At 40.1% G+C, this 25,187-nt stretch overlaps 1 protein-coding gene across 6 annotated transcripts in view; it reads left to right on the top strand.

Moving 5' to 3' along the window:
- Ash1l (ASH1 like histone lysine methyltransferase) overlaps nucleotides 1–25,187 on the top strand; it is a 144,124-nt gene that overhangs the window by 50,082 nt on the left and 68,855 nt on the right. For 5 of the 6 annotated variants that reach the window (XM_027393184.2, XM_027393183.2, XM_027393182.2 and 2 more), the window contains 2 exons: nucleotides 11,123–11,224; nucleotides 19,383–20,121. In XM_027393184.2, coding sequence (XP_027248985.1) covers nucleotides 11,123–11,224; nucleotides 19,383–20,121 — 841 coding nt within the window. Of the gene's footprint in view, nucleotides 1–8,875; nucleotides 9,072–11,122; nucleotides 11,225–19,382; nucleotides 20,122–25,187 lie in introns of all 6 variants that reach the window. The other variant, XM_035450498.1, reaches the window with a different exon arrangement.

Genomic DNA, 25,187 nt, shown 5'->3' with positions numbered 1-25,187 from the left:
GTAATGGATCTCCAACACCCTTGTAAAAGTCAAGTGTGGTGGCATGTTCTTGTAACCAAAACTAAGGATTAGTGGACACCTTGGCCAATCCCTGGCATTCATTGTCCAGTCAATCTAGCCAATCTGTGAACTCCAGGTTCAATGAGAGACCCTGTCTCAAGAAATAGAGAGGGGCTGGCTGTAAAGTACTTGCTGCTAAGTCTAATAACCTTGGTTCAATTCCTGGACTCCACATGGTGGAAGAAAAGAAGTGAAGTTGTCATGTAGACTCCACTCCATATGCTGTGGCATGCTTGTCTTTGGGGGAGGGGAGAATGAAAAGGAGCTAATGTGTTTGGAGGCCAGAGAACAACTTGTGAGAGTAAGTTCTTTCACTCTACAGGGACTGAACTCTTTTTTTTGGGGGGGGGGGTGTTCGAGACAGGGTTTCTCTCTGTATTGTTTTGGAGCCTGTGTTGGAACTCACTCTGTAGACCAGGCTGTCCTTGAACTCATAGAGATCCACCTGCCTCTGCCTCTAGAACGATGGGATTAAAGGTGTGCATCACCAAGGCCCAGCCAGGGACTGAACTCTTAACAGACATGGCAGTAAGCACTGTACCTTAATCCCAGCACTTGGGAGGGAGAGGCAGGAGGGTCTCTGAGAGTTCGAGGCCAGCCTGGTCTACAAAGCTACACAGAGAAATCCTGTCTCGAAAAACCAAAAAAAACCAAACAAACAAAAACAAAAACAAAACAATTGCATTTTCAATCTAAGAGCAGTTTGTTTATTAACAGGTAAATTAGAAAAATTTTATATCAATTGGCCTGGTGGTACACACCTTTAATCCCTGCACTTTGGAGGTACAGCCAGGCAGATCTGACTTCACACACAGGCATGCACGCATGCACGAAGTGTTGTCTATTACCCGGAAAATTGTAATTCTGAAACAACTTTCAGTAACAAGACCTGGAACAATTCAAGTGACTAAATAATACTAATATTGGGTTATAACCTTAAAATAAACATCCAGAAGTCCATGTTGATAAAACAAAATGATTGTCTAAATACATAGAAAAGGAAACAGGTTCTGTACAGAGCAAATAGAAGTGATGCATGTAGATCTTTCCCTTTCAAGGAGGAACTTTTTTTATTTTATTATTATTAGTTTATGCAGATTTGGTGCCCTGTTCCCCCAAGGCCAGAAGACGATCCTCTGGAACTGGGTTTACAAATGCTTGTTAACTGACCTGGGTCCTCTGCACAAACAACCAGTGCATTTAACCATTTAGCCATCTCTCCAGCCCTGGAATGTCTCTTCTTGAATATTAATCGCAGCACTCGGGATGCAGAGGCAGGCCCATCTCTGTGAGTTCGAGGTCAGCCTGGTCTCCAGAGTGAGTACCAGGATAGGCTCCAAAGCTACACAGAGAAACCCTGTCTCCAAAAACCAAAAAAAAAGAAAAACAGAGAGAGACAAAAGGCCAAGCCTGGTATCCACAACCTTAGTGCCCTAGCCATGGTTGAGTTTGAAACCTTGTCTCAAAAATAGCTAGAGAGGTATGGTGGTGGCTAATGCCTGCAATCCCAGTACTGGGGAGACAGAGGCAGGCATATCTCTGAGTTTCAGGCTAGCCTGGTCTGCATAGTGAATTCCAGGACAGCCAGGACCACACAGAGAAACCCTGTCTCAAAAGAGAGAGAGAAATACCTTTGTGGGACCGGAGCTGCTCTTCCAGAGGTCCTGAGTTCAATTCCAAGCACCTACACGGTGACTCACAAACATAACTGTAGTCCCATGTGATCTGATCCCTTTTAGTATGCAAATGTACATGGAGACAAAACACCCAAATACACAAAAGTACACAAATAATGGTTGAAGCAATTGTGGGCTGACATCCTCTTCACAGTGTTTGGCTGTCATATCTGCGTGCGCAGATACAGGCACCAAGTTTTCTAATTCGTATGTTGTTCTGAACTAAATCATGAAAGACCTAATAGTATTAATATTATATACTGAATTACTGAGACTAGGTTCCCTGGTTTCATCTAATCTAATCCTGGTACTTGATTCTATTATTTGACCTATATTAGATAGACATGAAGTATGTCTAGTGAGAACATGTATCTGACATAGAATATCTGAACGTTCCTTTCTTGATTTTTTTTTTCAGCACTTTTAAAAATTTACTTATTATCTAGGTGTATTTTTTTATTGTTTGGTTGGCTGTTTTTTGTTTTTTTTGTTGTTTGTTTGTTTTACGGTAGTCTGATGTAAGAGTCCAGGCCCATCTCAAGACTGGTTGTGTACCCAAGGATGACGTAGTCACCTCCTCGGTCTTGTGGGATTGCATGGGTGTGCTGTGCCAGTGTTTGCTGTATGCTAGGCAAGCACTCTCCCAATTAGAATATATTCATACCTATACTAACTCTTAAGTTTTGTGAAGCTTTTCTGTTTAATTAAATGTTTGTACAGGTATATGCATGTGAGTATCTGAGGTCAGAGTTATCAAATGTCCTGGAATAGGAATTAGAAGTTAATTGTGAGTAACCTTGATATGAATGCTGGAAATCAATAGAGGTCCTTTAAAAGATCAGCAAGTGCTCTCAACCTCTTAGCCATCCCTCCACCTCCTAATTTAGGGATTTGGTTCTTTTTTGTTTTTGCTTTTTGAGAAAGGGTTTCTCTCTGGCTTTGGAGCCTGTCCTAGAACTCACTCTGTAGACCAGGCTGGCCTCGAACTCAAAGAGAACTGTCTGCCTCTGCCTCTGCCTCTGCCTCTGCCTCTGCCTCTGTCTCCTGAGTGCTGGGATTAAAGGCGTGTGCCACCACTGCCCTTCGTAGTGGTTTGTTTGTTTTTTTAATAGTTTTTATTTTATGTGTATGAGTGTTTTCTGTGCATATGTGTCTGCATCACACTCATGCAGTGCCTGTAGAGGCCGGTAGAGGATATCAAGTGCACTAAGACTAAAAGTTTCAGATGGTTGTGAACTACCATGTTTAAGTGTGGGGAATTGAACCTGGATCCCCTGGAAGGTGCTCTGAATCCTTGAACTGTCTGTCTCTCCAGACCTAATTTAGGGCTAGTTGATTTGTTTGCTTGTTTTTTCTGTTTTTTTATTTTTGTGTGTGTGTGTTTTGGGGACAGAACTTCTCTATAGGGCCTCGTTTGTCCTGGAACTCAGTATTTAGATCAGGCTGGCATCAAATTCTCAGAGATCGCCTGCTTTTGGTTTGAGCACTAGGATTAAAGGTGTGTGCCAGCATGAGCAGCAGGGTTTTTTTGTTGGTTTGGTTATTTTTGTTGGTTATTTTTAAGAACAGATCTCTTTCAGTGTAGCTCAACCTAGCTTCAAACTCAGGGTCTTGCATCAGCCTATTAAATGCTAGGGTTATGGGAGAGTACCACTGTAGATACGCACCATCAAGTTGATCTTGTCTTTTGTGTATTTAATCCACAACTAGCTGTACATGGCAGAACAATCTGATTTCAGAAATGGACAAAACAGTAGCAAAGAATGGACTGTGGGACAGTATTATGATTGCATATAAACATTATTTATTTCAAGCATCCCGAGAAGTATTTTTGTCCCTCATCATTAAATGACTGCATACTTTGGTTTTAGAAAAGTATTTACTCCGACGGGCATTGGTGGTGCACGCCTTTAATCCCAGCACTCCGGAGGCAGAGGCAGGTGGATCTCTGTGAGTTCGAGGCCAGCCTGATCTACAGAGCAAGTGCCAGGATAGGCTCCAAAGCTACACAGAGAAACCCTGTCTCAAAAAAAAAAGTATTCACTCTGAGTTGTAGGCCAGCCTAGTCTACAGAGTGAGTTCCAGGATAGCCAGGGCTGTTACACAGAGAAACCCTGTCTCAGAAAACCAGAGGGGAGGGGGAGGGGAGTTTCTGGGAGAATTCCATTTCAGTAACTGTTCTAATTTGGGCTTTGTAAGGAATTCCCTAATTAAACGGGGAGAAAAAGTAGTTTTTTGTTTTTAGCTTAAAAATAATAAGCACAGATTCTGAATCCATTCCTCCTATAGTGCATTTAACTGATGTAGCAAATGAAACACGTTATTTTCTGTACATGTATTTCTTATAATCAGAAACACCTGTTTTTATTGTAGTTTGAGTTTTTATCTCTGCTTCAACTTGTTGACAAGAAACTTGTAGCACTGTTGTGTTCAAGAGATTCAGGAGTAGATTCCAAACTTAAATATAGCATTAGGAGACTTTGGCACATAAAACTAAAATTTTGTGCCATTTTAAATCAAGCACTAAGGTTCGAGAAATAGCTCATCAATTAAAATGCCAGAACACACATAAATTTGAGGTGGACTTTGCAGCTAGCCTCTAACTCCAGCCTTAGCAGGTAGAGATGGGGGCTCTCTACAGCAAGCTGGCAAGTAAAATTATCAGTTAACACCAAGCTCTGAGTTTGACTGAGAGACCTGGCTTCAATTACTAATATGAATGAGCAATTGAGCATGGTCCCAACATCAACCTCAGTTAGACCACATGTACACAATGTGCCCACACCAACATGTGCCTCCACTCATGCAGATTAAGCATACTAACAGGGACACTACACACATAAAACTAAGATTTTGTGCCATGCTTTAATTTTGTTGGGAAGAAGTGATTTGTTATAAAAGTACTTTGGAATACTATTTTGAAATAAGTTTATCGTTAAACTCACTAGTAAGCATCATTTTAAATCTAGCACAAGTTTGTCTGTTCTTCCTTGGTTAATCCAAAGATATTTGTCACATTGGAAACATCAGACCTTTTGCTCATTTAAATAACTTCCTGATTAGTAGAGTGCTTATTGTTGGAATTCTGCCCCTGCCCTCGGGGTTCTAGTAATTCGTGGGTGTGAGGGGGACTAAGCCTGAAAATAAATGGGCCAGAAAAAAAGAGCGAGACCAAGCAGTGTCCTTGTCAAGATCTAATTTCATTGATTATAAGCAAGGAGTTTTTAAAGAGAAAGGAGGAAGTAAAGAAAGAGGAAGTAAGGGGGGGGGGAGGAATGGGTGTAAATGCCCTAGGGCCTGAGCAGGTATCAGGAACTTTCCTGTGGTTTATCTCGAACTCTAACCTAAGGGGTGGGGTGCGTGACTAAATTGGTGGTTTAGCATGGGGGTCGCCAAGCCTCTTGTAAAGGAGACTTTTATATCTGACCAGGGCTGGCTCCTGACAGAATTCCAAATAATGTACATGAAAAACATGTAGTATATAAATTTGTAAAAAGCCTTTATATGAATTTAGGCTGAAGAAATAAATTTTGCCTGACAAAATTACTGGTTTCAGGGTTTTTTGTTTTTTGGTTTTTTTTGTATGTTTGTTTTGTTTTTTGCTTTATTTTGAGACAAGTCTCACTATATAGTTCTGGTGGAATTTACTGTGTAAGCTGTGCTAACCTGGCTCTACCTCCTGAGCGCTGGAATCAAAGGCATGTCATGCCTAGTCAGTGTGTTCTTTTCTAATTCATATTTAGCACCCTGAAAATTCATTTCCTAGTTTGGAATAGTTAAGGCCTCAGTGAAGTAGTTAATCTTTGTTTTCATGGTGGGTGTATGGGTATTGGGGTTTTTTTTGGGGGGGGTTGGTTTTATGAGACAGAGTTTCTCTTTGTAGCCCTAACTATTCTGGTTCTCACTCTGTAGACCAGGATGGCCTCAAAATTATAGAGGTCTGCCTGCCTCTACCTCCAGAGAGTGCTGGGGTTAAAGGAATGCCAGTCACCACCCAGTAGGTTTTGGTTTTTGAGACAGGAGAATCTCACTATATATCCCTGCTGGTCTGGAGATCCTATGTACACCAGATTGGCCTCAACTCACAGAGATCTACCTATCTCTGACTCCTACATGCTGGGATTAAAGCTGTGTGCCCCCATGCCCAGCATTTTTTTCTTTTCTATTTTAAAATTTTCATTCAAATTAGTGTGAGAGTATGTGTCTTTGTGTGTGTCCACATAGTTATGCACAGGTGTTTGCCTCCATGAGAGAGTGTGCATGCCCTAGTATGTACATGAAGATCATCTCTCTCTCCTCTCTTTTCCTCTCCCTCTGTCTCTTCTCTCTCCTCTTCCCCCTTCTCTTTACTCTCTCCTCTCCCCCCTTTCTCTCTCCTCTTCCTCTCCCTTTCCAGTGGCTTCCAAGGATCTAACTCAGTTTATCAGGCTTGCTTGCTCATCCAGCACTTTTTTTTTTTTAAAGATTTTATTTATTATGTATACAGTCTTGTGCCTGCATGCTAGCAGAGGGCACCAGATCTTATTCAAGATGGTTGTGAGCCACCATGTGGTTGCTGGGAATTGAACTCCGGACCTCTGGAAGAGCAGCCAGTGCTCTTAACCACTGAGCCATCTCTCCAGCCCCTCATCCAGCACTTTTATTCAGAGCTGTCTCACTGGATTGTGTGTCTGGTTTTCTTTGTGACCTTTCTACACAGAAGAAACACCTATCCCCATGGATTCTGCTAACTTTACTCATTTGACTCTTTGCTTACACCCAGGTGTCTGTGAAAATAGTATTCATTTTTTATGGTAGATTAAGTCAGGATTTTTTTTTAAACAACAAACCAATCTCATGACAGTTTCTTAGTCTTATTTCTGTGGATACTGAAATAATTAGATTATTATCCCAAATCCATTCATAATCTCTTTTTGCCCTTCTCAATTTTCAGGCATTCTTACTCCCCCCCACCTTTTTTTTTTTGCTATGTATATACCATCTTTCCTTTTTGCCTGCCTTGATACAAATATTTTCCTAAAGCCTTGTCTTATAAGCTTATCAAATAATGAACGAATGAAACTCAGAAATTGTATAATTAAGATGACTGTCAAGGCTTCTTCACATATCCAAGTTTATTTTTAGTTCTGGCATCCCTCTGTGTATCAGTTTATGATGCCTTGTGTACCCTCCTCTGTAGCTCTGCTGCCTTCTCTATCTACATGAAGATCAGCAGACATTAAGAATTGATTCCTAAGAATCACCATACCTTTAATGTTGAAAAGTCTATAGTTTTTTTTTAAACATGTGGTCTCTACTTTGTGTGTAATTACTGCTTTAATTATGTGTATGTAGTTTCTAAATTATGTGTATGTAGTTTGAGTGATGAAAGCATAGCACTGTTTCTAACTGAAAATTCTATGAACTGAAGAATTTCACCTATATTTCTTGTTTATTTCATTATATCTTTGTTCTAAATTAAAATGAGAAATGATGGAAACTTACTGATTTCTAGTTTTGTGTATGTGTGTCCAGTTTTGTTTTTGTTTTTGAGACAATATTAGATTTTCTTTACCTTAAATACGTATAAACAATTTATTCTGTGAGGAATAAAGTCTTTGCACATCTTTGCTGGCAAATCTTATGTCACCACAGGTGAAACTGGCTAATATTTCTCCCAAGCTAGACACAACAAAGTTGTAACTCCAATTAGAAAATGACTATGAGTTAGAAGAAGAACAACAACAACAACAAAAAAAAAAATATTGGGGATGCAGAAAAACGGCTTTGTCCTTTGTTAAAGAACTAAAAAGAAATCTGGACACCTGGTTCCAGTGAGTCTGTTGGTACATCTAATATTATTGGTGTGGCTTAGATCATTACCCTGTTCCCAGAGAAGCTAAGGTAGAGTCAGTACATTAAAAAGATTCATTTCAGATGGCTTTCTTCCTATCTTGCAAGTACTTCCCTGACCTGAGTATACTTGATTTTGAAGGACATCTTAATCGTATTCACTTTACTATATGTACAAGGTAAATAATGTACAAGGTAAATACAAGGTAAATAATTAATAGCTATAGGTTAGTTTTACTTCCCTAATTGGGTATAAGTGTCTGTTCTACTTAAATTTTTATTTTAAAATTGAGTCTTCATTTAAATGTATCAGTTACTTTAACATCTAAAATATGTTTCACAATAATGTTGAATTTGTAGTTCAGTGAAGCACAAGACACTGATTTCAGTCAGTGCCATTCTCTCGACAAGAAAAAAATAGCATGACCAGTATTAGCCACACTGAATTATGTAAGGTGGCATTATAAATTTTACTATCCCATTTTGGAACTTAGCATGGTCATATGATTTAGGGTGCTTTAAATAAGCCATTGTTAGGCATGTTTAGTTGCCTTGATCCTGATCCTTAATTTGCTAAAGACTGAAGCGTCAAACTCAGGTTACTTTTCTCCTTAGTCCATATACTTAACACCAGACTGCACTCCACTCTGCATTTCATTTTGTCTTATGTTTAGAAAGAGATGTGTTGGGGTCTCTCCTGGAATAGACATGTTAGTTCTCTCTGGATATCTTTAACAGGTTGCTTCTTCTTGCTCAAAAGTTAAAACAATGCTTTCTAGTCTTAAATCCATTTACTTTACATCTTTGAGCAGTGTTTTTTCAGGTATTCTCATCCTCCTACAGTTCTTGCAGCACTGTTTTTGAACATATCTTAGGGATACCTTATTCTCTAAATATGCAATATTGTTAAGAATAGCTCTACTCAGGCTGGAGAAATGGCTCAGGGGTTAAGAGCATTGGCTGCTCTTCCAGAGGACCCAGGTTCGGCTCCCAGCACCCACATGGTGGCTCACAAACATCTACAATAATGAGATCTGGTACCCTCTTCTGGCATGCAGGCAGAGCAATGTATACATAATAAATAATAAATCTTAAAAAGAAAATAAATAAAAACCATCCAGCTCTACTGTGTATGAACAAAAGATTCAAATACACTTTTAAAAATGAAAAATGGAAGCCTTCCTGAATTTTTACTTCAATCTTCTATTAAATTCTAAGAATAGGCTGCTGGCCTCCATTACTTTCAGAAAATGAAAAATGGCTCAGAAGCTAAGTGAGCTAAGCCATCTCTTTCTCAATTGTTTCAGTTTCTCAGGAATTGCTGTACAATGCTGCCAATAATGATCTCCGGGGATCTGACCCCCATTCCACCTCCCACTGCCTCCTCAGCAGCTCCAGATGCCACCAAAAGAAGGAGCTTTGAAGAAAGTGCCTGTACCCTCTTTTACCCTGAGGTGGGTGAGGCCAGGCAGGGTGATTCTCAGGATATCCTGATGATCAAAGGTATAGTTAAAGCCTTCATGAAGATTTTCTTGAAGATTGCCAAGAAATTTGGGAAAAGATACCAAATAGCCTAGAAACTGAAAATGGAGCTCAAGAACAGACAGCACAAATGTCATCCTAGAGGACCGACTAGTGTGCTCTTCTCTGTCTTCCTCCCACCTCCACAGGCTCACCAAATACCAAGCATGTAAAATACACTCTATAGATGTCAGTTTATGACTGAGAGAAAACTAGTGAAAGTGCTCTTCAACTCCCTTTATTTCCTGGCACTTAATCTACATTGTTTGCCCATTCGTCAGCAATGTCGATGGAGCTCAGTGATGTCTCAAGCTTTTTGGCCACTGTTGTCTTCTGTCTTGCTACATGTCTGGGTAGGAAGAATATATCTATCCTGAATATGAAGTTTTCTGTATTAATACTTAGTCTTCATTGATGCCTTGTTTTTTTTTAACTTCTTTTTTTTTTAATCATACGGTTTAGTTCTATAGTAGAATATCTGAGCCACACATCATGAGGGTTTACTGTACTGTTAGTTTGCAAAATCCCGTTTTATATCTCTTTGGATTTCAGTCTTTGTTCTTGAGTAGATCTTACATCAGTCATCTCTGTGTTTTAGAAGTTGGGAACACTGTTACAGCATGAATTTTCCCAGTACCTGACTTCTCATTCTTGAATAGTGAGCCATACATCGTACCTGTTCAGTACTGTCAGTAGCCTATGAAAAGAATAATTGCAGTACCATGACTTAAGAAACTATAAAACAGCAAATACTTTTTCTCCTAGAGAAAGGGAAATTGTAGAAACTTAGCTCCATTTGTTTCTTCTATTGCTGTGCTTCAGGGATTAAATCCTGTCTTCATTCGAGAGTATAATCCTAGAGGCAGTTATGATAGTCTCCTCTTCAAGGCTCTGGTTTCTTTTGTGCCTCCAATTCAATGTTGAATTGAGTGCTTCTGATTCTTTTGACAAATACAAAATTGATGTTTAGCATTTTCGACATTGGCGTTTAGATTATTATGAAAGTACTAGAAACAAGAATTTTTTGTAGCAAAGTAATCTTTCCTGAACATCATGATTTTCTTCTGAGCAAGAGAAGCACTAAATTATACTGCTTCACTTTGGGGTTTTGCTAAAATTAGAAGACTTTTTGAATGGACTTTTTCTTTAACATTTTATATCTATAAGCTAAGTAACCTTAAGTGTATATACCATTAGAGATGTATTTCACAAATAAATTTATAACCAGTTCTTTCAGAATGTGAAAATTACTTTGTGATTTGGATAAGATGATGGACTTCACCTGTTGTGGTTGCACACGCCTTTAATCCCAGCAGACAGAAGGCAAGGGCAGGTGGATCTCTGTTAGTTCAAAGGGAAGCTGGAGCAAGTTCCAGGACAACCAGGGCTACACAGAGAAGCCCTGTCTCAAAAAACAAAAGTAAAAACAAACCAAAGGGAGGGGGTGACCAAAAACATGTATTTGAGATCTATTAAATGAGATACCCAAGTCAGATGTGCCTTTCCTGAGTCAATTATTTCTCAATTGTATTATAAGTTTTGTTTGTTTGGCCCGGCAGTGGTGGCACACGCCTTTAAGCCCAGCACTCAGCAGGCAGAGGCAGGTGGATCTCAGTTTCAGGACAGCTAGGTCTCAAAAACCAAAAAGAAAAAAAAAAAAAGCTTTGTTGGTTTAAATGATGAGTTTTTAATAAAAATAAGGGACAGGTTATACTATTAATTTTTATCAGTAAATATTTGATAGTGATGGTACATAAAACTAAATAACAAGTAATTTTATCCTACTATTAAAACTAGTTTTCTTTCTCTCTACTAATAAACAAATTCATTGCGACCTGGGAAATTCTGTCATCAACATCTGGCATGGTTTATCCTCTGCTTATTTTCTTCTTATTGTAAGCTACTTGTCATATTGTTACAGGGAATCGCAGTGACAGCGGCTAAAATGCACTGTTCTATCATAGCATGGTCTAACAAACACTTCATGTAGTCTTGAGATGTCCTATGATTTCTTTCTTTTTCTTTCTTCCCAGGTTCTCAGTCAATTTCAGATAAACCTTCTCAGCGCTCAGCAGAAAGCACAAATTGTAGCCCCACCCATAAAAGATCTTCATCTGAGAGTGCTTCTTCAACAGGTAAGTTGAAGATTTACAAGATAATTTTCTGTCTGCTACTTGAGATTAACAAAACTGGTTTTGCTGTCTCAGGATCACTGATAATGTATATTGGAAAAAGTCAGTAGTTTTACTTTTAAGAAATTATTATGTGAGGGTACTGGATGGAACAGTAGCTCAGCAGTTATGAACATTTACTGTTATTGCAGAGGACCCATGCTTCGTTCCCAGCACCAATCACACAACAGACATATCTCTCTCTTTCTCTCTCTCTCTCTCTCTCTCTCTCTCTCTCTCTCTCTCTCTCTCTCTCACACACACACACACACACACACACACACACACACACACACACACACACGGGGAGAGAGAGAGAGAGAGAGAGAGAGAGAGAGAGAGAGAGAGAGAGAGAGAGAATTTTTAAAATTGAAATGATGTAAAAGAGTATATTCTGTAATACTGTGGCTTGAAGCCCTTAAATGAATTGTTGTTATTGGATATATTGACAAATGTCTATAATCTCAGCAGTTGGGAGGTAGAAGCAGGATTAGGAGTTCAAGGTCATCCATGAAATACTTAAAAATAAATCTTTCAAATATGCCCTTTAAGTGTTTAATTAAAAAAATACAAAGTAAGCTGCTGATCCCAGCACTGGAGAGACTGAGGCAAAGGATAGTAATGTGAATTTGGGACCAGCTTGGGCTACATAGCAAGACCCTGTCTCAAAAATATATATGATAATAATTATAAGGTGCAAAAATGTAGATCAGTCGATAAAGTGCTTTTCTAACATGTATGTAGCCTTTCCCCAACTCTGCACTTTATATAGAATATACCTTGGTTACATGAGATAGTATCAGAAGAATAATTAGAAGGCAGTTGTGAGGGCTGGAGAGATGGTTCAGCGGTTAAGAACACCGACTGCTCTTCCAGAGGTCCTGAGTTCAATTCCCAGCAACCACATGGTGGCTCACAACCATCTGTTATAAGATCTGGTGCCCTCCTCTGGTGTGCAGATATACATGGAAGCAGAATGTTGTATACAAATAAATAAATAAAATCTTTTTTTTTTTTTTTAAAGACGTGTGTCACCACCTGGCTATAATAAATAAATTATTAAAAAAGAAAAATGTTTAAAAAAAGAAGGCAGTTTTGAAAAATATATATATCATTGTTTAGAAGATTCTTAACTATCAAAAATGACAGTTTATATGTATAATGTGGTCTTCATAAATTCATTTGAAATGACGGGCTGATTCTAAAATGTATTTCTCCCCCCCAAACCCCCCCCAGACAGGATTTCTCTGTGTAGCTATGGAGCCTATCCTGGCACTCTCTCTGTAGACCAGGCTAGTCTCGAACTCGTAGAAATGCACCTACCTCTGCCTCTGCCTCATGAGCGTTGGGATTAAAAGCGTGTGCCACCAACACCCAGCCAAAATTGTGTATCCCAGGCTGGCCTCAAACTCCAGATCCTCCTGCCTCTGTCTCCTTCAGTAAATCCTACCAGCCTGTGCCACCAGAGCCAGTTCATTTTATTTTTAAAATCTAGATTGAGAGGATTTCAGAATTGATTAAATGATTTAAAAATTCATGGTTTTATTTAAGACTTCTATCCACAAGACACAGTGGCACATATATAAAATATGCATTGTTGAGTTCATGTGCTTGGTTCTGGTGCATACATGTCACATTGCATATGTGGAGGTCAGAGAACAACTTTCCCAGAGTTGGTTCTGTCCTTTGCCATGTAGAACCCTGAGATTGAACAAACTGAACATAGGTTGTCAGGTTTGGCCACAAGTATTTTTACCTGCTGAGCTACCTCACAAGTCCTAATTCTAAAATTTATAGAATACCCAAGAGATATGGTGGTTCATGCCTTTAACACCAGTACTTGGGAGGTTGGAGCAAGGGAATTCAAAGTCAGCCTGAAATACAGACTGAGACCTCATTGTAAAAAACATAAAAGGGATCTGGGTAGCTCTGGTGGCACATGCATTTAATCCCAACCTGGTCTAGAGAGTGAGTGAGTTCCAGGACAGGCTCCAAAACTATACAGAAAAACGCTGTCTCCAAAAAACCAAAAATGCCGGGCGTTGGTGGTGCATGCCTTTAATCCCAGCACTCGGGAGGCAGAGGCAGGAGGATCTCTGTGAGTTCGAGACCAGCCTGGTATACAGAGTGAGTGCCAGGATAGGTTCCAAAGCTACACAGAGAAACCCTGTTGGGGGGGGGGGAGATAAGAGAAAGGAGTATAGCATATATAAAATGCCAAATAGTTTCATTCTTTCAGAAACAAAATTTGAAGACTTCCACATGACTTATTGTGAAGTGTAACCTCACTTGTGTCTGGTGCACAAGTACAAGAACCTTAGCTGGCTCTCCAGCGCCCACAGAAAAGCTATGTATAACAAATGTGTTTGTGACTCTAGTTCCAGATTCAGTGCAGGACCCTGTTTCAAAAGACAAAGTGGAGATTCATGAAGAATTTACCTCTAGATCCTTCAAGCATATACCTGTATTGGTGCCTGCATAGATGTATGCACACACTTACACTATTGTACATACAACACATATACCCACAAAAAGACAGTGTAATTGTTGTAATTTTTTAAAATAATGTGGCTTGAATGACAGCTCACGTGGAGGTTTTTTGTTTTGTTTTGTTTTGTTTAAATTAGGGGAAAGTGAATGGAAAAGAGGGTGAGGGGAGGAGGAGATCAGCCTCTGGGAACATGAGCAACAGAAGAGAAAAGAGGCAGAGAGAGACAGAGAGACAGGCAGAAAGGAGGGAGGACCCTTTTAAAAGGAAACATAATGAATGTGCACAGGAGGTGCTCTTAGTGGCTGCAGCTGAGAAGCAGAACCCCAAGAGCAGTCTAGTACAGATGCCTGAATATCAACAGTGATATTAGTGAAAGAATAGACAAATTTTTCCTGGTGGTAAGGTCAAAGCCTGGGCCTGAAGAGAGTCCCTAACAAGTCAGTCTGAACCACCTGTCTGCAGAAGGCCAATTAAACAGTAGAGAAAAGCAGTAATGGGATATTTATCCTGTGTACCTATACTTATGAGAGGTACAGAGAGGTACTTTGACCTCCCTCCTCTAAGTCTATCATTGGAGTCCAAACATGAGGTTTAGGTTTAAATAGATGATGAGCAATATGCATAAAAAATAGTCCTGAGTCTAGGCAGGTGGCTCAATGGTTAAGAGCACTTGTTCTTGCAGAGAACCTGAGTTTGATTCTGAGTACCCCTGTGGCAACTGGCCAGAAGATACAAGATACAGATAAACATATGAGTAAAACACAGCTATAAAATAAATAAACCTTAAAAATTATTTTTAAGCCAGGCAATGGTGGTGCAAGCCTTTAATCCCAGCACTCCGGAGGCAGAGGCAGGCAAATCTCTGTAAGTTCGAGACCAGCCTGGTCTTCAGAGTGAGTTCCAGGACAGGCTCCAAAGCTACAGAGAAACCCTACCTCGACAAACAAAAACCAAACAACAACAAAAACCTAAAACCAAACAAAAATCTTAAAAATTAATGGCACAACAGGTTAAACACTAGCTATGCAAGCCTGGTAGCCTGAGTTTGATTTACAGAAACAGTACTGACCCCACAAAGTTGCCTTCCAACCTCCCCAGGCATAGTGTTGCAACACAAGTACTCTGGAGGCTGAGGTACAAGGATCATTGTGAGGTTAAGACCACCCTAGAGTACATGGAGAGGTCCAGTCCTTTGCATAGCATTATGACATATGCCTATAATCCCAGCAATTGAGACAGGAGGGTCAGTAATTCAAGGCCAGCCTCAGCTGTTTAATGTTTTAATTTAAAGTCAGCCTTTACTACATGTGTCCCTATCTCAAAAAAGAAAAAGAAAAAATTAGTGGTTTCAGTTCGGGGGTGGCTGGGCTTTTACTCTCTGTTACTCCAGAGGCTGATACGTGCCTTGCCTATGCAAAACCTTAGGCTTAAGCCTGAGTAGTTGGGGAAAAATAATGAAAGGAATAACATTTTGGAGGTATGGCTCAGTGGTTAGGAACACTGCCTGCTCTTATAGAGGTCTTGAGTTCAATTCCCAGAGGTCCTGAGTTCAATTCCCAGCAGCCACATTGTGGCTCATAAACATCTATAATGAGTCTGGTGCCCTCTTCTGGCCTGCAGGCAGAACACAGCATACAGAATAAATAAATAAGTAAATCTTTTTTTGTTTTTTTTTTTTTTAAGGCAACATTTTGTTGTTGGATAAGGCTGGTATTACTACCACTAGAGAGGTTGAGTCAGGCAGTTCTATCTGTTAGGAGGTAGATGCAGGAGATCAAGGCCAGCCTGGGCTACATGAGACCCTAAAAAAAAGTAACTGAGTCTTAGGAAGCTGAGAGACAGTCAGCAAAAAAAAAGTACAAGTTAGCCAAAGCAAGAAGAGGAGAACAAAACAAAAGTAAAGCTGGTTGGCAGAGAAGAGCAAAGTGAGCTGGCCTTTGACCCTAAGCTCAGAAGGAAGAAGCAGGTGAATCTTTGTCAGTTAAGGGACAGCCTGGGTTATTACAGAGTCTGTCTCAATTTATAAAAAATTAAAGAGAAAGATTTGCATATAAACAAGGAAAATAAGGAAGAGCAAGTTAGTTCACTGGGTAAAAGCACATGCCACCAAGCATAACAACTTATAAAAGTGTGGTTTTAGTCCCCACATGATAAAGAAAAAACCAACTCCTGTAAGTTGTCTTCTGACCTCTCCATACATGAGCTATAGTACAAATGCTCCCCACACACAGTAAATTTTATGCCCCATAATTTCCTGTTTTCATTCAATCAATCCATTTGTTTGTTTTGTTTTTGTTTTTTTTTTTTTTTTTGACAGGGTTTCTCTGTCTACCCCTGTCTGTCCTGAAACTCACTCTGTAGACCAGGCTGGCCTCAAACTCACAGAGAGCATCCTGCCTCTGCCTCCCAAGTGCTGGCATTAAAAGGAGTGTACCACCACTGCCTGGCTTAGAATAAAAGCACTTGCTGATAAACTTGAGTTCCATCCCTAGGGCCCACAGTGGAAGGAGTGAACTAAAGTCTCTAAGTTGTCCTCTGACAGTAGCCTGCATGTACACACACACACACACACACACACTCTCTCTCTCTCTCTCTCTCTCTCTCTCTCTCTCTCTCTCTCTCTCTGTCTCTGGAACGCACACATACAAAAATGAATAAATCTAAAAAAATATATAGACAAAAAAACTACTGGAACAGCTGAGAGGGAGAAAACTCATACAAAAATCAGATAAAGTTAAAAATTGCCGATTTAAAAAAAAAACAAAAACCTATTTGCTGGCCAGGCGGTGGTGGTGCACACCTTTAATCCCAGCACTCGAGAGGCAGAGGCAGGCAGATCTCTGTGAGTTCGAGGCCAGCCTGGTCTTCAGAGTGAGTGCCAGGATAGGCTCCAAAGCTACACAGAGAAACCCTGTCTCGAAAAACCAAAAAAGAAAAAAAGAGTGAGTGAGTGTGTGTGTGTGTGTGTGTGTGTGTGTGTGTGTGTGTGTGTGTGTGTGTGTGTGTACATGCAGGCTACTGTCAGAGGACAACTTAGAGACTTTAGTTCTCTCCTTCCACTGTGGGGCCCTAGGGTTGGAACTCATTTTGTCAACAAATGCTTTTATCCTAAGCCACCTTGCCAGCACTAATTTCAATATTTTTGGATAGGATTTTGCTATTCCTGATGGTCTTGGTCTCCATTATGTAGCTCTGGATGACTTGAAATTTGTGGTAATCCTTCTGGCTTAATCTCATATATATTGAGGCTACACATTTATAAGCCACCGTGCATGTCAGCTAATATCACATTTTAAAAGCATGTAGATAAATCCATTGGTTAAAAAACTATGACCTGTAGCCAGGCAGTGGTTGTGCTTCCTTTAATCACAGCACTCAGGAGTCAGAGGCAAGTAGATTTCTGTGAATTCTAGGCCAGCCTGGTCTACAGAGAACCCCTGTCTTGAAAAACAAACAAAAACAAAATTATGACCTGAGCTAGGTGTGGTTTTGCACACCTTTAATCCTAGCACTCAGGAGGCAGGTGGATCTCTATGAGTTGGAGGCCAGCCTGGTGTACAAAGCGAGTTGCAGGACAACCTGAGCTGTTACTCAGAGAAACCCTCTCTCAAAAAATAAAATAAAAAACAAAACAAAACAAAAAAACCTCAACAACTAACCCTGTGGATATTAATAGTAAATTATGAGTTTAAGGATTTTCTTAGTTTCTTTCCTGTGATTAAAATGCCTTGGAAGAAGAAACTTAAGGGTTTATTCTAACTCAAAGTTGAAGGTATAGTCCATCTTTGTCAAGGCAACAGGAGCTTGAAGCAGCTTGTCATGTCATACCCACAATAAAGAGATATACCAGGGAGATATACAAGCTGCTCCTCAGTTCTCTTTCTCCAGGGTCCCATTTAGAAGAATCACTTATCTCAGTGTTTCTTCCCACCTCAATTAGCTCAATGAAGATTGGGCTGAAGAGATGGCTCAGGAGGTGGATCCAAACTCATGCTGCCCAGGCCTGACAGCCTTGAGTCCAACCCCTCCAAATCAATGTCAGTGTGGAAGGAGCACATTGTCCCCTGACCTTCATTCATGAACGATTCCATGTATCCACCCGAATACATGTATACACAAAGTAGATTATTTTAGAAAAATAATCTCTTACAAGCTTGTTCAGAGCCCCATCTCCCAGGTAATTCAGTATTTTGTCAAGTTGACAACTAACACTGTCCTAACCCAAACAAAACACCACCCCTTGTCAACTTCTCATTCAAACACATCACTTTTAAGCTTCAAACTAACTTTTCATCCTTTATCCCCATACTAGATATAAAATGCATTCAGTCCAACTTTTAAAGTTTCTAACCCTTTAAAAGTCGTCCTTAGTCACAGAGCTAGAAGAATGGCTCAGTTCACACTTAACTCTTCTTGTAAAGGGCATGTATTTAATTCTAATTAAAAATAATTAGATAGCCTGTCAGAAATAGCACACAAGAGTTAACGCTCCCCCCCCAATATAAATTTGAATCCATATGAACATTAGGAAAAAGCAGAAGACAGTACCAGAGGAAGAACAACAAGCATGGTATATAACACCTTTAATTTCAGGATTTAAGAGGCTAAAGGAGGAGGATAACCTCACCTAGTGAAAGCCAGGCCAGTCTGAGTTACAGTGAAAAAGCAGGAGGAAAGAAGGTAAGGAAGTGATCTTGCTCAGGATTTAGCTGAATGATAAACAACTTGCCTAATATCAGCAAATCTCTGGATTTGATCTTCAGCATTCAGAAATAACGAAGTTTAGCTCTTTATCCAGATTTTAACTTTATAGCCTTTAACACTTCTTTATCTTTTGTCAGTATAGGAAGTTATTTAGCCAGGCATGGTGGTACACACCTATAATTGCAACTCTTTGGAGACAGACATGAGGATTAGAAATTCAAGATAATCCTCTAAGAGAACAACCTCAGAAGTAGTAGATTCAAGGCCATCCTGAACTACAGAAGACCCTTTTTTTTTTTTTTTTTTTTAAGATTTTATTTATTATGTTTACAGTCTTCTGCCTGCATGCCAGCAGAGGACACCAGATCTCATTCCAGCTGGTTGTGAGCCACCATGTGGTTGCTGGGAATTGAACTCAGGACCTCTAGAAGAGCAGTCAGTGCTCTTAACCGCTGAGCCATCTCTCCAGCCCCAGAAGGCCCATCTTAAAATAAAAGAAGGAACCGGGAGATGGCTTAGTTAAGAGCTTTTACCACTCTCCAGAATACCTGGGTTCAATTCCCAGCACCTACAATCAGAAGCTCACAAACTTCAGGGGATCTGACCTCCTCTTCTGGCCTCCCTGGGCACCTGTGTGCAAATGCCATACATACACATAATACATAAATTAAAAATAAAGATTTAATTAATGAAATTAAAAGCTGCTTGATTACCTATATTCTAGCACTCAGAAGCCAGAGGCAGGGAGGATCAATCACCATAACCTTAAGACCGGCCTGATTGGCTGCTGATTTCTAAGCCAGCAAAGACTTCATAGCACAACCTGTCTAAAAAGGCTAAGAAACAAAGAGACAAAGCAATTTAGATAATTCAGTGATTTTTTTGTTTTTTGTTTTTGGTCTGTGTGTGCTGTGTTGTCTCTTTTAGTGAATGGAATTCCCTCCAGAAGTCCCAGATTGGTTGCTTCTATGGATGATTCTGTAGACAGTCTGTTGCAGCGGATAGTACAACATGATGAGCAAGAGTCCATGGAGAAAAGTACTGATGCCTCTATTACAACTGTGTCTATACCACCTTCCAGTCCAGGCCATAACTATAGCAAAGAGCGAGTCCTAGGTAAATCAGATAGTCTTCTAGTGCCTGCAGCCCCAAGTGACTCTTGTAATAATCATATCCCACTTCTTTCTGAAAAGTTAGCAAGTCGATGTTCCCCCCATCATATCAAGAGAAGTGTAGTTGAAGCTATGCAGCGCCAAGCTCGGAAAATGTGCAATTATGACAAAATCTTGGCCACCAAGAAAAACCTGGACCACGTCAATAAAATTTTAAAAGCCAAAAAACTTCAAAGGCAGGCCAGGACAGGGAACAATTTTGTGAAACGAAGACCGGGCCGACCTCGGAAATGTCCTCTCCAAGCTGTGGTGTCACTGCAAGCACTCCAGGCTGCCCAGTTTGTCAGCCCAGAATCGAACAAAGGCGAAGAAGAAGTTGCGCTGCACCTAAGTCCAGACACAGTCACTGATGCGATTGAGGCTGTGGTTCAGAGTGCTAACCTTAATTCAGAGCATAAGAAGGGGCTGAAGAGGAAACATTGGCTGCTAGAAGAACAGACTAGGAAAAAGCAGAAGACAGTTCCAGAAGAAGAACAACAAGAAAACAATAAAAGGTAATTTCTGTCTTTCTTTTGTTTGTTTTTGGTAATTTCTTTCTTAAGATATTAAGGTCTATAGCAAGCCTGAAAGATACTGTAATCATTTTTTTACAGAGTGAGTAGTTAGAGAGATTGTGTATAAGAGCCTATATAATTATTTTATCCATTATTTTTGATTAAGGTTTTCAAATACTATTTAGTAAATGATACTCCAGTTAATTGCCTGTGGCCCTACCAAAATTTAAGGGACCAGGAAACTTAACAAATTTTACATCTTACTGTTTAAACAGTTAAGTGCTTGGGAATGTTCAAAAGTTGAATGTATAGAAAAAAAAAGATACTATGGTTTATTATTGTCTTGTTTATTTTTATTGTGTCTATGTGCATGCATGCTATGGCAAGGTAAGCTAACCCCAAGGACAATCTGTGAGGAGGTTTCTTCCATCATATGGGCCCCAGGCATCAAACTCCCATCATTGAGCCCAGCAGCAAGCGTCTTCACTATTCCCCAGCTGCAGCCTAAGTGTCTCCAAGCTGTTACTACATCTGTTTAACTGAATCTTGAGGCCTGCTTTCTACTATGTAAGAAAGGTTTTAGGGAAGTACTCGTGCATGCCCAGGATTCCAGGCTGAAGAACAATCTGGAGTTTCTAGATTAATCTGAGTTATACTAATATTGTATTTAAGTCACCCTAGGTTACATAATACAACTATCTAGAGCCTTTCTTCAAACACTAGGTGGCCAAAAAACTCCCTGTCCTTCCCTTTGCCTAACCCCCTAAAAACTAACATCCTGCTTTCTCTTTTGTGATTTTGGGCCACCCTAATTACTGCCTATAAATAAAATCACATAGTATTTGGGTTTTTTTGTGACTGGTTTATTTCACTGGATATAGAGTCCTCAAAGGGAGTTGTAGCATAAGACTCTGTTAGGTCTGTTAGGGCCTGAGCATGATCAGAAAAGCACTTGTGTAGAGAGATCTTACTGGACTAATCAAGGACCACCAAGCTTACTCAAAATATCCATCAAAGACCTCAATGAATTTAATGACATTCTAGATTATAGGCATTTGCCTTCAATTTTTGTAGTTGTTTGTTCTTTTATTTTCTTTGAGACTGGGTTTCTCTGTAGCTTTAGCAGGCCTCAAACACAGAAATCCACCTGACTCTGCCTCCCAAAGTTTTGGTTTTCTTTGCTTGTTTTTTAGGCAAGGTCTCAGTCAATTGCTGGGGTTGACTTTGACCATGCTCTTATAGTCTAGACAGGCCTTGAATTCATCATCCTTTTTGCCTTAGCTTCCAGCATGTGTTTTCCTTTCTTTTTGTTTTTGGATGGTGGGTATTCACACATGCTAAGTACCTACTTTCTTCTGAGTAACAGCCCCAACCCTGACATGTTGATTTCTAACAAGCTCCAAACATGATTCTGATGCATATGTTCCATGAGCAGCATTTGAAACATTACTACTATGAAGAATTGATATATGTGACAGGATAGCTGTAAACATTTGTTTTTTGGCAGGAGAATGAAATATAATCTCAGAAATAGGATTGGAAACATTTGGCTGGTAAGGATAGCAGGGGGGGGGGGTTGCCTAACTGTAAGATATAGCCCATATAGGGCTATATGCACAGCTTATTTAACATTTGAAATAAATATAGGCTAAAGAAAAATTGTGTTATTTTATTAATAGATAAAAAAAAATAAGGAGAGTTAGTGGTTAAAGAGCACACGCTACTTTTGCTGAGGACGCCAAATTCAGTTCCCAGCAACCAAGCCAGCTACCTGCCTGGTACTCAAACTCTGGGGATCCAATGCTTATCATATGCACTAATTAAAAATATTTTTAATGAAAAAAATAAATACAGCAAAGCTGGAAATGTTGAACTAACCCTGTAATCCCAGCACTGAGACAGGAAACGTTCTTAGTCCAGGCCAGCCTGGGCAATAGAACGAGACCTTGCCTTAAAAAAAAAAAATTCTAGCAGGGTGGTGGTGGCAAGCCTTTAATCTCAGCACTCAGGAGGCAGAGGCAGGTGGATCTCTGTGAGTTCAAAGCCAGCCTGGTCTACAAAGCAAGTACCAGGACAGACTCCAAAGCTACACAGACAAACCCTGTCTCAAAGAACCAAAAAAAAAAAAAAAAAAAAAAAAAGGGTTGGGGACATGGCTTATGGATTAACATACTTGTCATGTAGTCAGATCCCCAGAAACCCTGTGAATGCTGGGTAGATATGGCATTCCACCTGTAATTCCGGTCTGAGGACAAGGGATCCCCAGAGCAAGCTGGATAGGTATACTCTCCATTTAATAATGGTCTCACTTAGGTTGAGAGACCATGCTTTATTGAGAAAGGTAGAAAAGGTATTGAAGATGATTTCTGTATCAACTTCAGGACACTATACATTTGCACACACACACACAAACACACACACACACACACACACCCACCCATACTCAAAAAAAAAAAAAAAATAACATACATGTATACATAAGCCAGACACAAACAACCCTGAAAACTGGAAGAGAAGTTAGAAAGGTGGCTCAGCAGCTAAGAACCTGGCTGTTAATGCTTGGGACCCGAATTTGACTCCTATTACCCACATGGTGGTCACAGATATCTGCAAGTCTAGTTTGGGATGGTGAGTCAATCGAATCTTGAGTTCAAGATGAGCCTTATTACATAGTCTTGAAACCCTGTCTTATCAAAACAAGGTCCTGGGATTCATTGCTCACACCGCAGGCGAGGGAGAAGAATGATAACCCCATTCATTGGAAAGGGATTGCCTTGCAATCCCCTTTCCAGAAAACTGGATAATCCACATGTAAAATAAAAGTAGTTGAACCTTTTTACCCACATACTATTTTTAAGAGCTCAAAATTGACCAATGACTTAATCTTGGGGTCAAAATTATAATATGCTTGGACAAAAAAGATAGGGGAATGTTTGTCGTGACCCGTCTTGTCTCAGCTTTAACCCACAACAGCCATGAGGTTCGGCCTGAGTGGGCGTGTGTTTTGTGTGTACCTGGACGCTCCCAGCAACCCAACGTCGATAAAGATCAAACACAGGCATCTTGTCATCTTCAGAGTGCTCTCAGTTCCATGTTGTGGAACTAGAGTCATTTCTTTATTAGCCATCTTTTCTGGTGTTTCTTAACCATCCTGCCAATACCATTTTCCTCTTTGTTCCCTCTCTGCTCTGGCCAATTGCCCCTAACTCCTAACCTTCCATCCTCACAAGTTACTCACACACCTCTCATCTCCCTGCCCAGGTGCAGGCCTATTCAGATGCTTAGGTGCATGGATATGCAAATAAGGAGGCGTATTACCCTGAGGCCATGGTAAACAAAAGTAGCCCTACTGGCATTAACAATACAATAGTGGGCTGGAGCTTTCTGGTGCTCCATGTTTACTGGAGCTAGAGACTGGACCTGAAAATATTCCATAACAGAATTATTCGGTTCCCCACAAAAGTTTTCATGACATTGACTTTTGTCAAAATCCATGTGCTTTAACATACAAAATGTTTTGTGCTTAACGGGTATGATCCAAGTCAGTGGACATACATTCCAAAAAATTGAGATAAACTATTTGATCAGTGAGTAAAACTTAGAATGACTAAAGGATTTCTGAAACTCAAAATGAAAAGTAAAACACAGGGATTGACAAAGGAATTACATAAACATTTTTCCAGAGAGAATATACAAAATAGATGCTTGGCATGAATAATAAAATGACAAAGAGGTACCAATACTCTTTGACCATTATACTACATATTAAATACTTTGATTAGTGATAAGAGACTGAAAAGTATTGGAGAACTTTTGGAGAAATTTATAGGTTTTCACAATACTGGTGAAAATGTAAAATGTGACATAGTTGTGGGAAGTACCATGACAGTTCATCAAAAAACTAATTGTAACCTCTATGCCATATGACTAAGCAATTCTGACCAGAGGAGTCAACTCAAAGAAGTAGGGTGTACTTAAACACCAGTGTTTATAATTCATTGTTACTCTAGACAAAAGACAAAAACACACCAAAGTTTTGTCTATAGATAAGTGGCTACACAAAACAGCAGTTTTATGTGCAAGGACTTACTATTTAGCCTTAAATAGTGATACTTTTTAAAACTGTTTCTGTTGTATGTTGAATATGTGGGCTTGTGTTGTAACACTGTGCATGGGGAGGTTGGAAGGCAACTTTGTGGGGTCAGTCCTCTTTCTGTAAATCAAACTCAGGCTATCCGGCTTGCATAGCTAGTGTTTACCTGCTGAGACATTTATTTTTAAGATTTTTGTTTGGTTTGGGGTTTTTTTGTTTGTTTGGTTGGTTGGTTTTGGTTTTTCAAGACAGGGTTTCTCTGTGGCTTTGGAGGCTGTCCTGGAACTAGCTCTTGTAGACCAGGCTGGTCTCGAACTCACAGGGATCCTCCTGCCTCTGCCTCCCAAGTGCTGGGATTAAAGGCGTGCGCCACTACCGTCTGCCTTGCTTTGGAGCCTGTCCTGGAACTGACTCTGTAGACCAGGCTGCCTGGAACTCACAGAGATCCACCTCTGCCTCTGCCTCTGCCTCTGCCTCTCTGCCTCTCTGCCTCTCTGCCTCTCTGCCTCTCTGCCTCTCCTCTGCCTCTCTCTCTGCCTCTCTCTCTGCCTCTCTCTGCCTCTCTCTCTGCGTCTCTCTGCCTCTCTGCCTCTCTGCCTCTGCCTCCCAAGTGACCCGCCTGTAGAAAAACTTTTTAATTTATTAATTTAATTTTTGCATTCCAATCCCAGTTCTCCCTCCCTCCTCTTCTCTCTCGCTCCCCCTACTTCCCAGTTCTGCTCCTCTATAAGGGTTCCCCAGTTGTCAGACTGGAGTCAGTGATCTCTCACTAGCTCAGGTCAGCTGATTCTGTGGGTTTTCCTGTGGACGGAAGTTTCTTTCCTGCCTGGTCCTACTGCCAGTTAGTTCCAAGTAAACACACATAGGCTTATATTAATTATAAACTGTTTAGCCTGTAACTCAGGCTTCTTATTGGCTAGCTCTCTCTTAATTATTAACCATTTTCTATTGATCTGTATATCTTCACGTGGTT

Source organism: Cricetulus griseus, assembly GCF_003668045.3.
Source record: "Cricetulus griseus strain 17A/GY chromosome 1 unlocalized genomic scaffold, alternate assembly CriGri-PICRH-1.0 chr1_0, whole genome shotgun sequence".
Classification (NCBI taxonomy): domain Eukaryota; kingdom Metazoa; phylum Chordata; class Mammalia; order Rodentia; family Cricetidae; genus Cricetulus; species Cricetulus griseus.
This window is presented reverse-complemented; position numbering and strand designations above follow the sequence as displayed.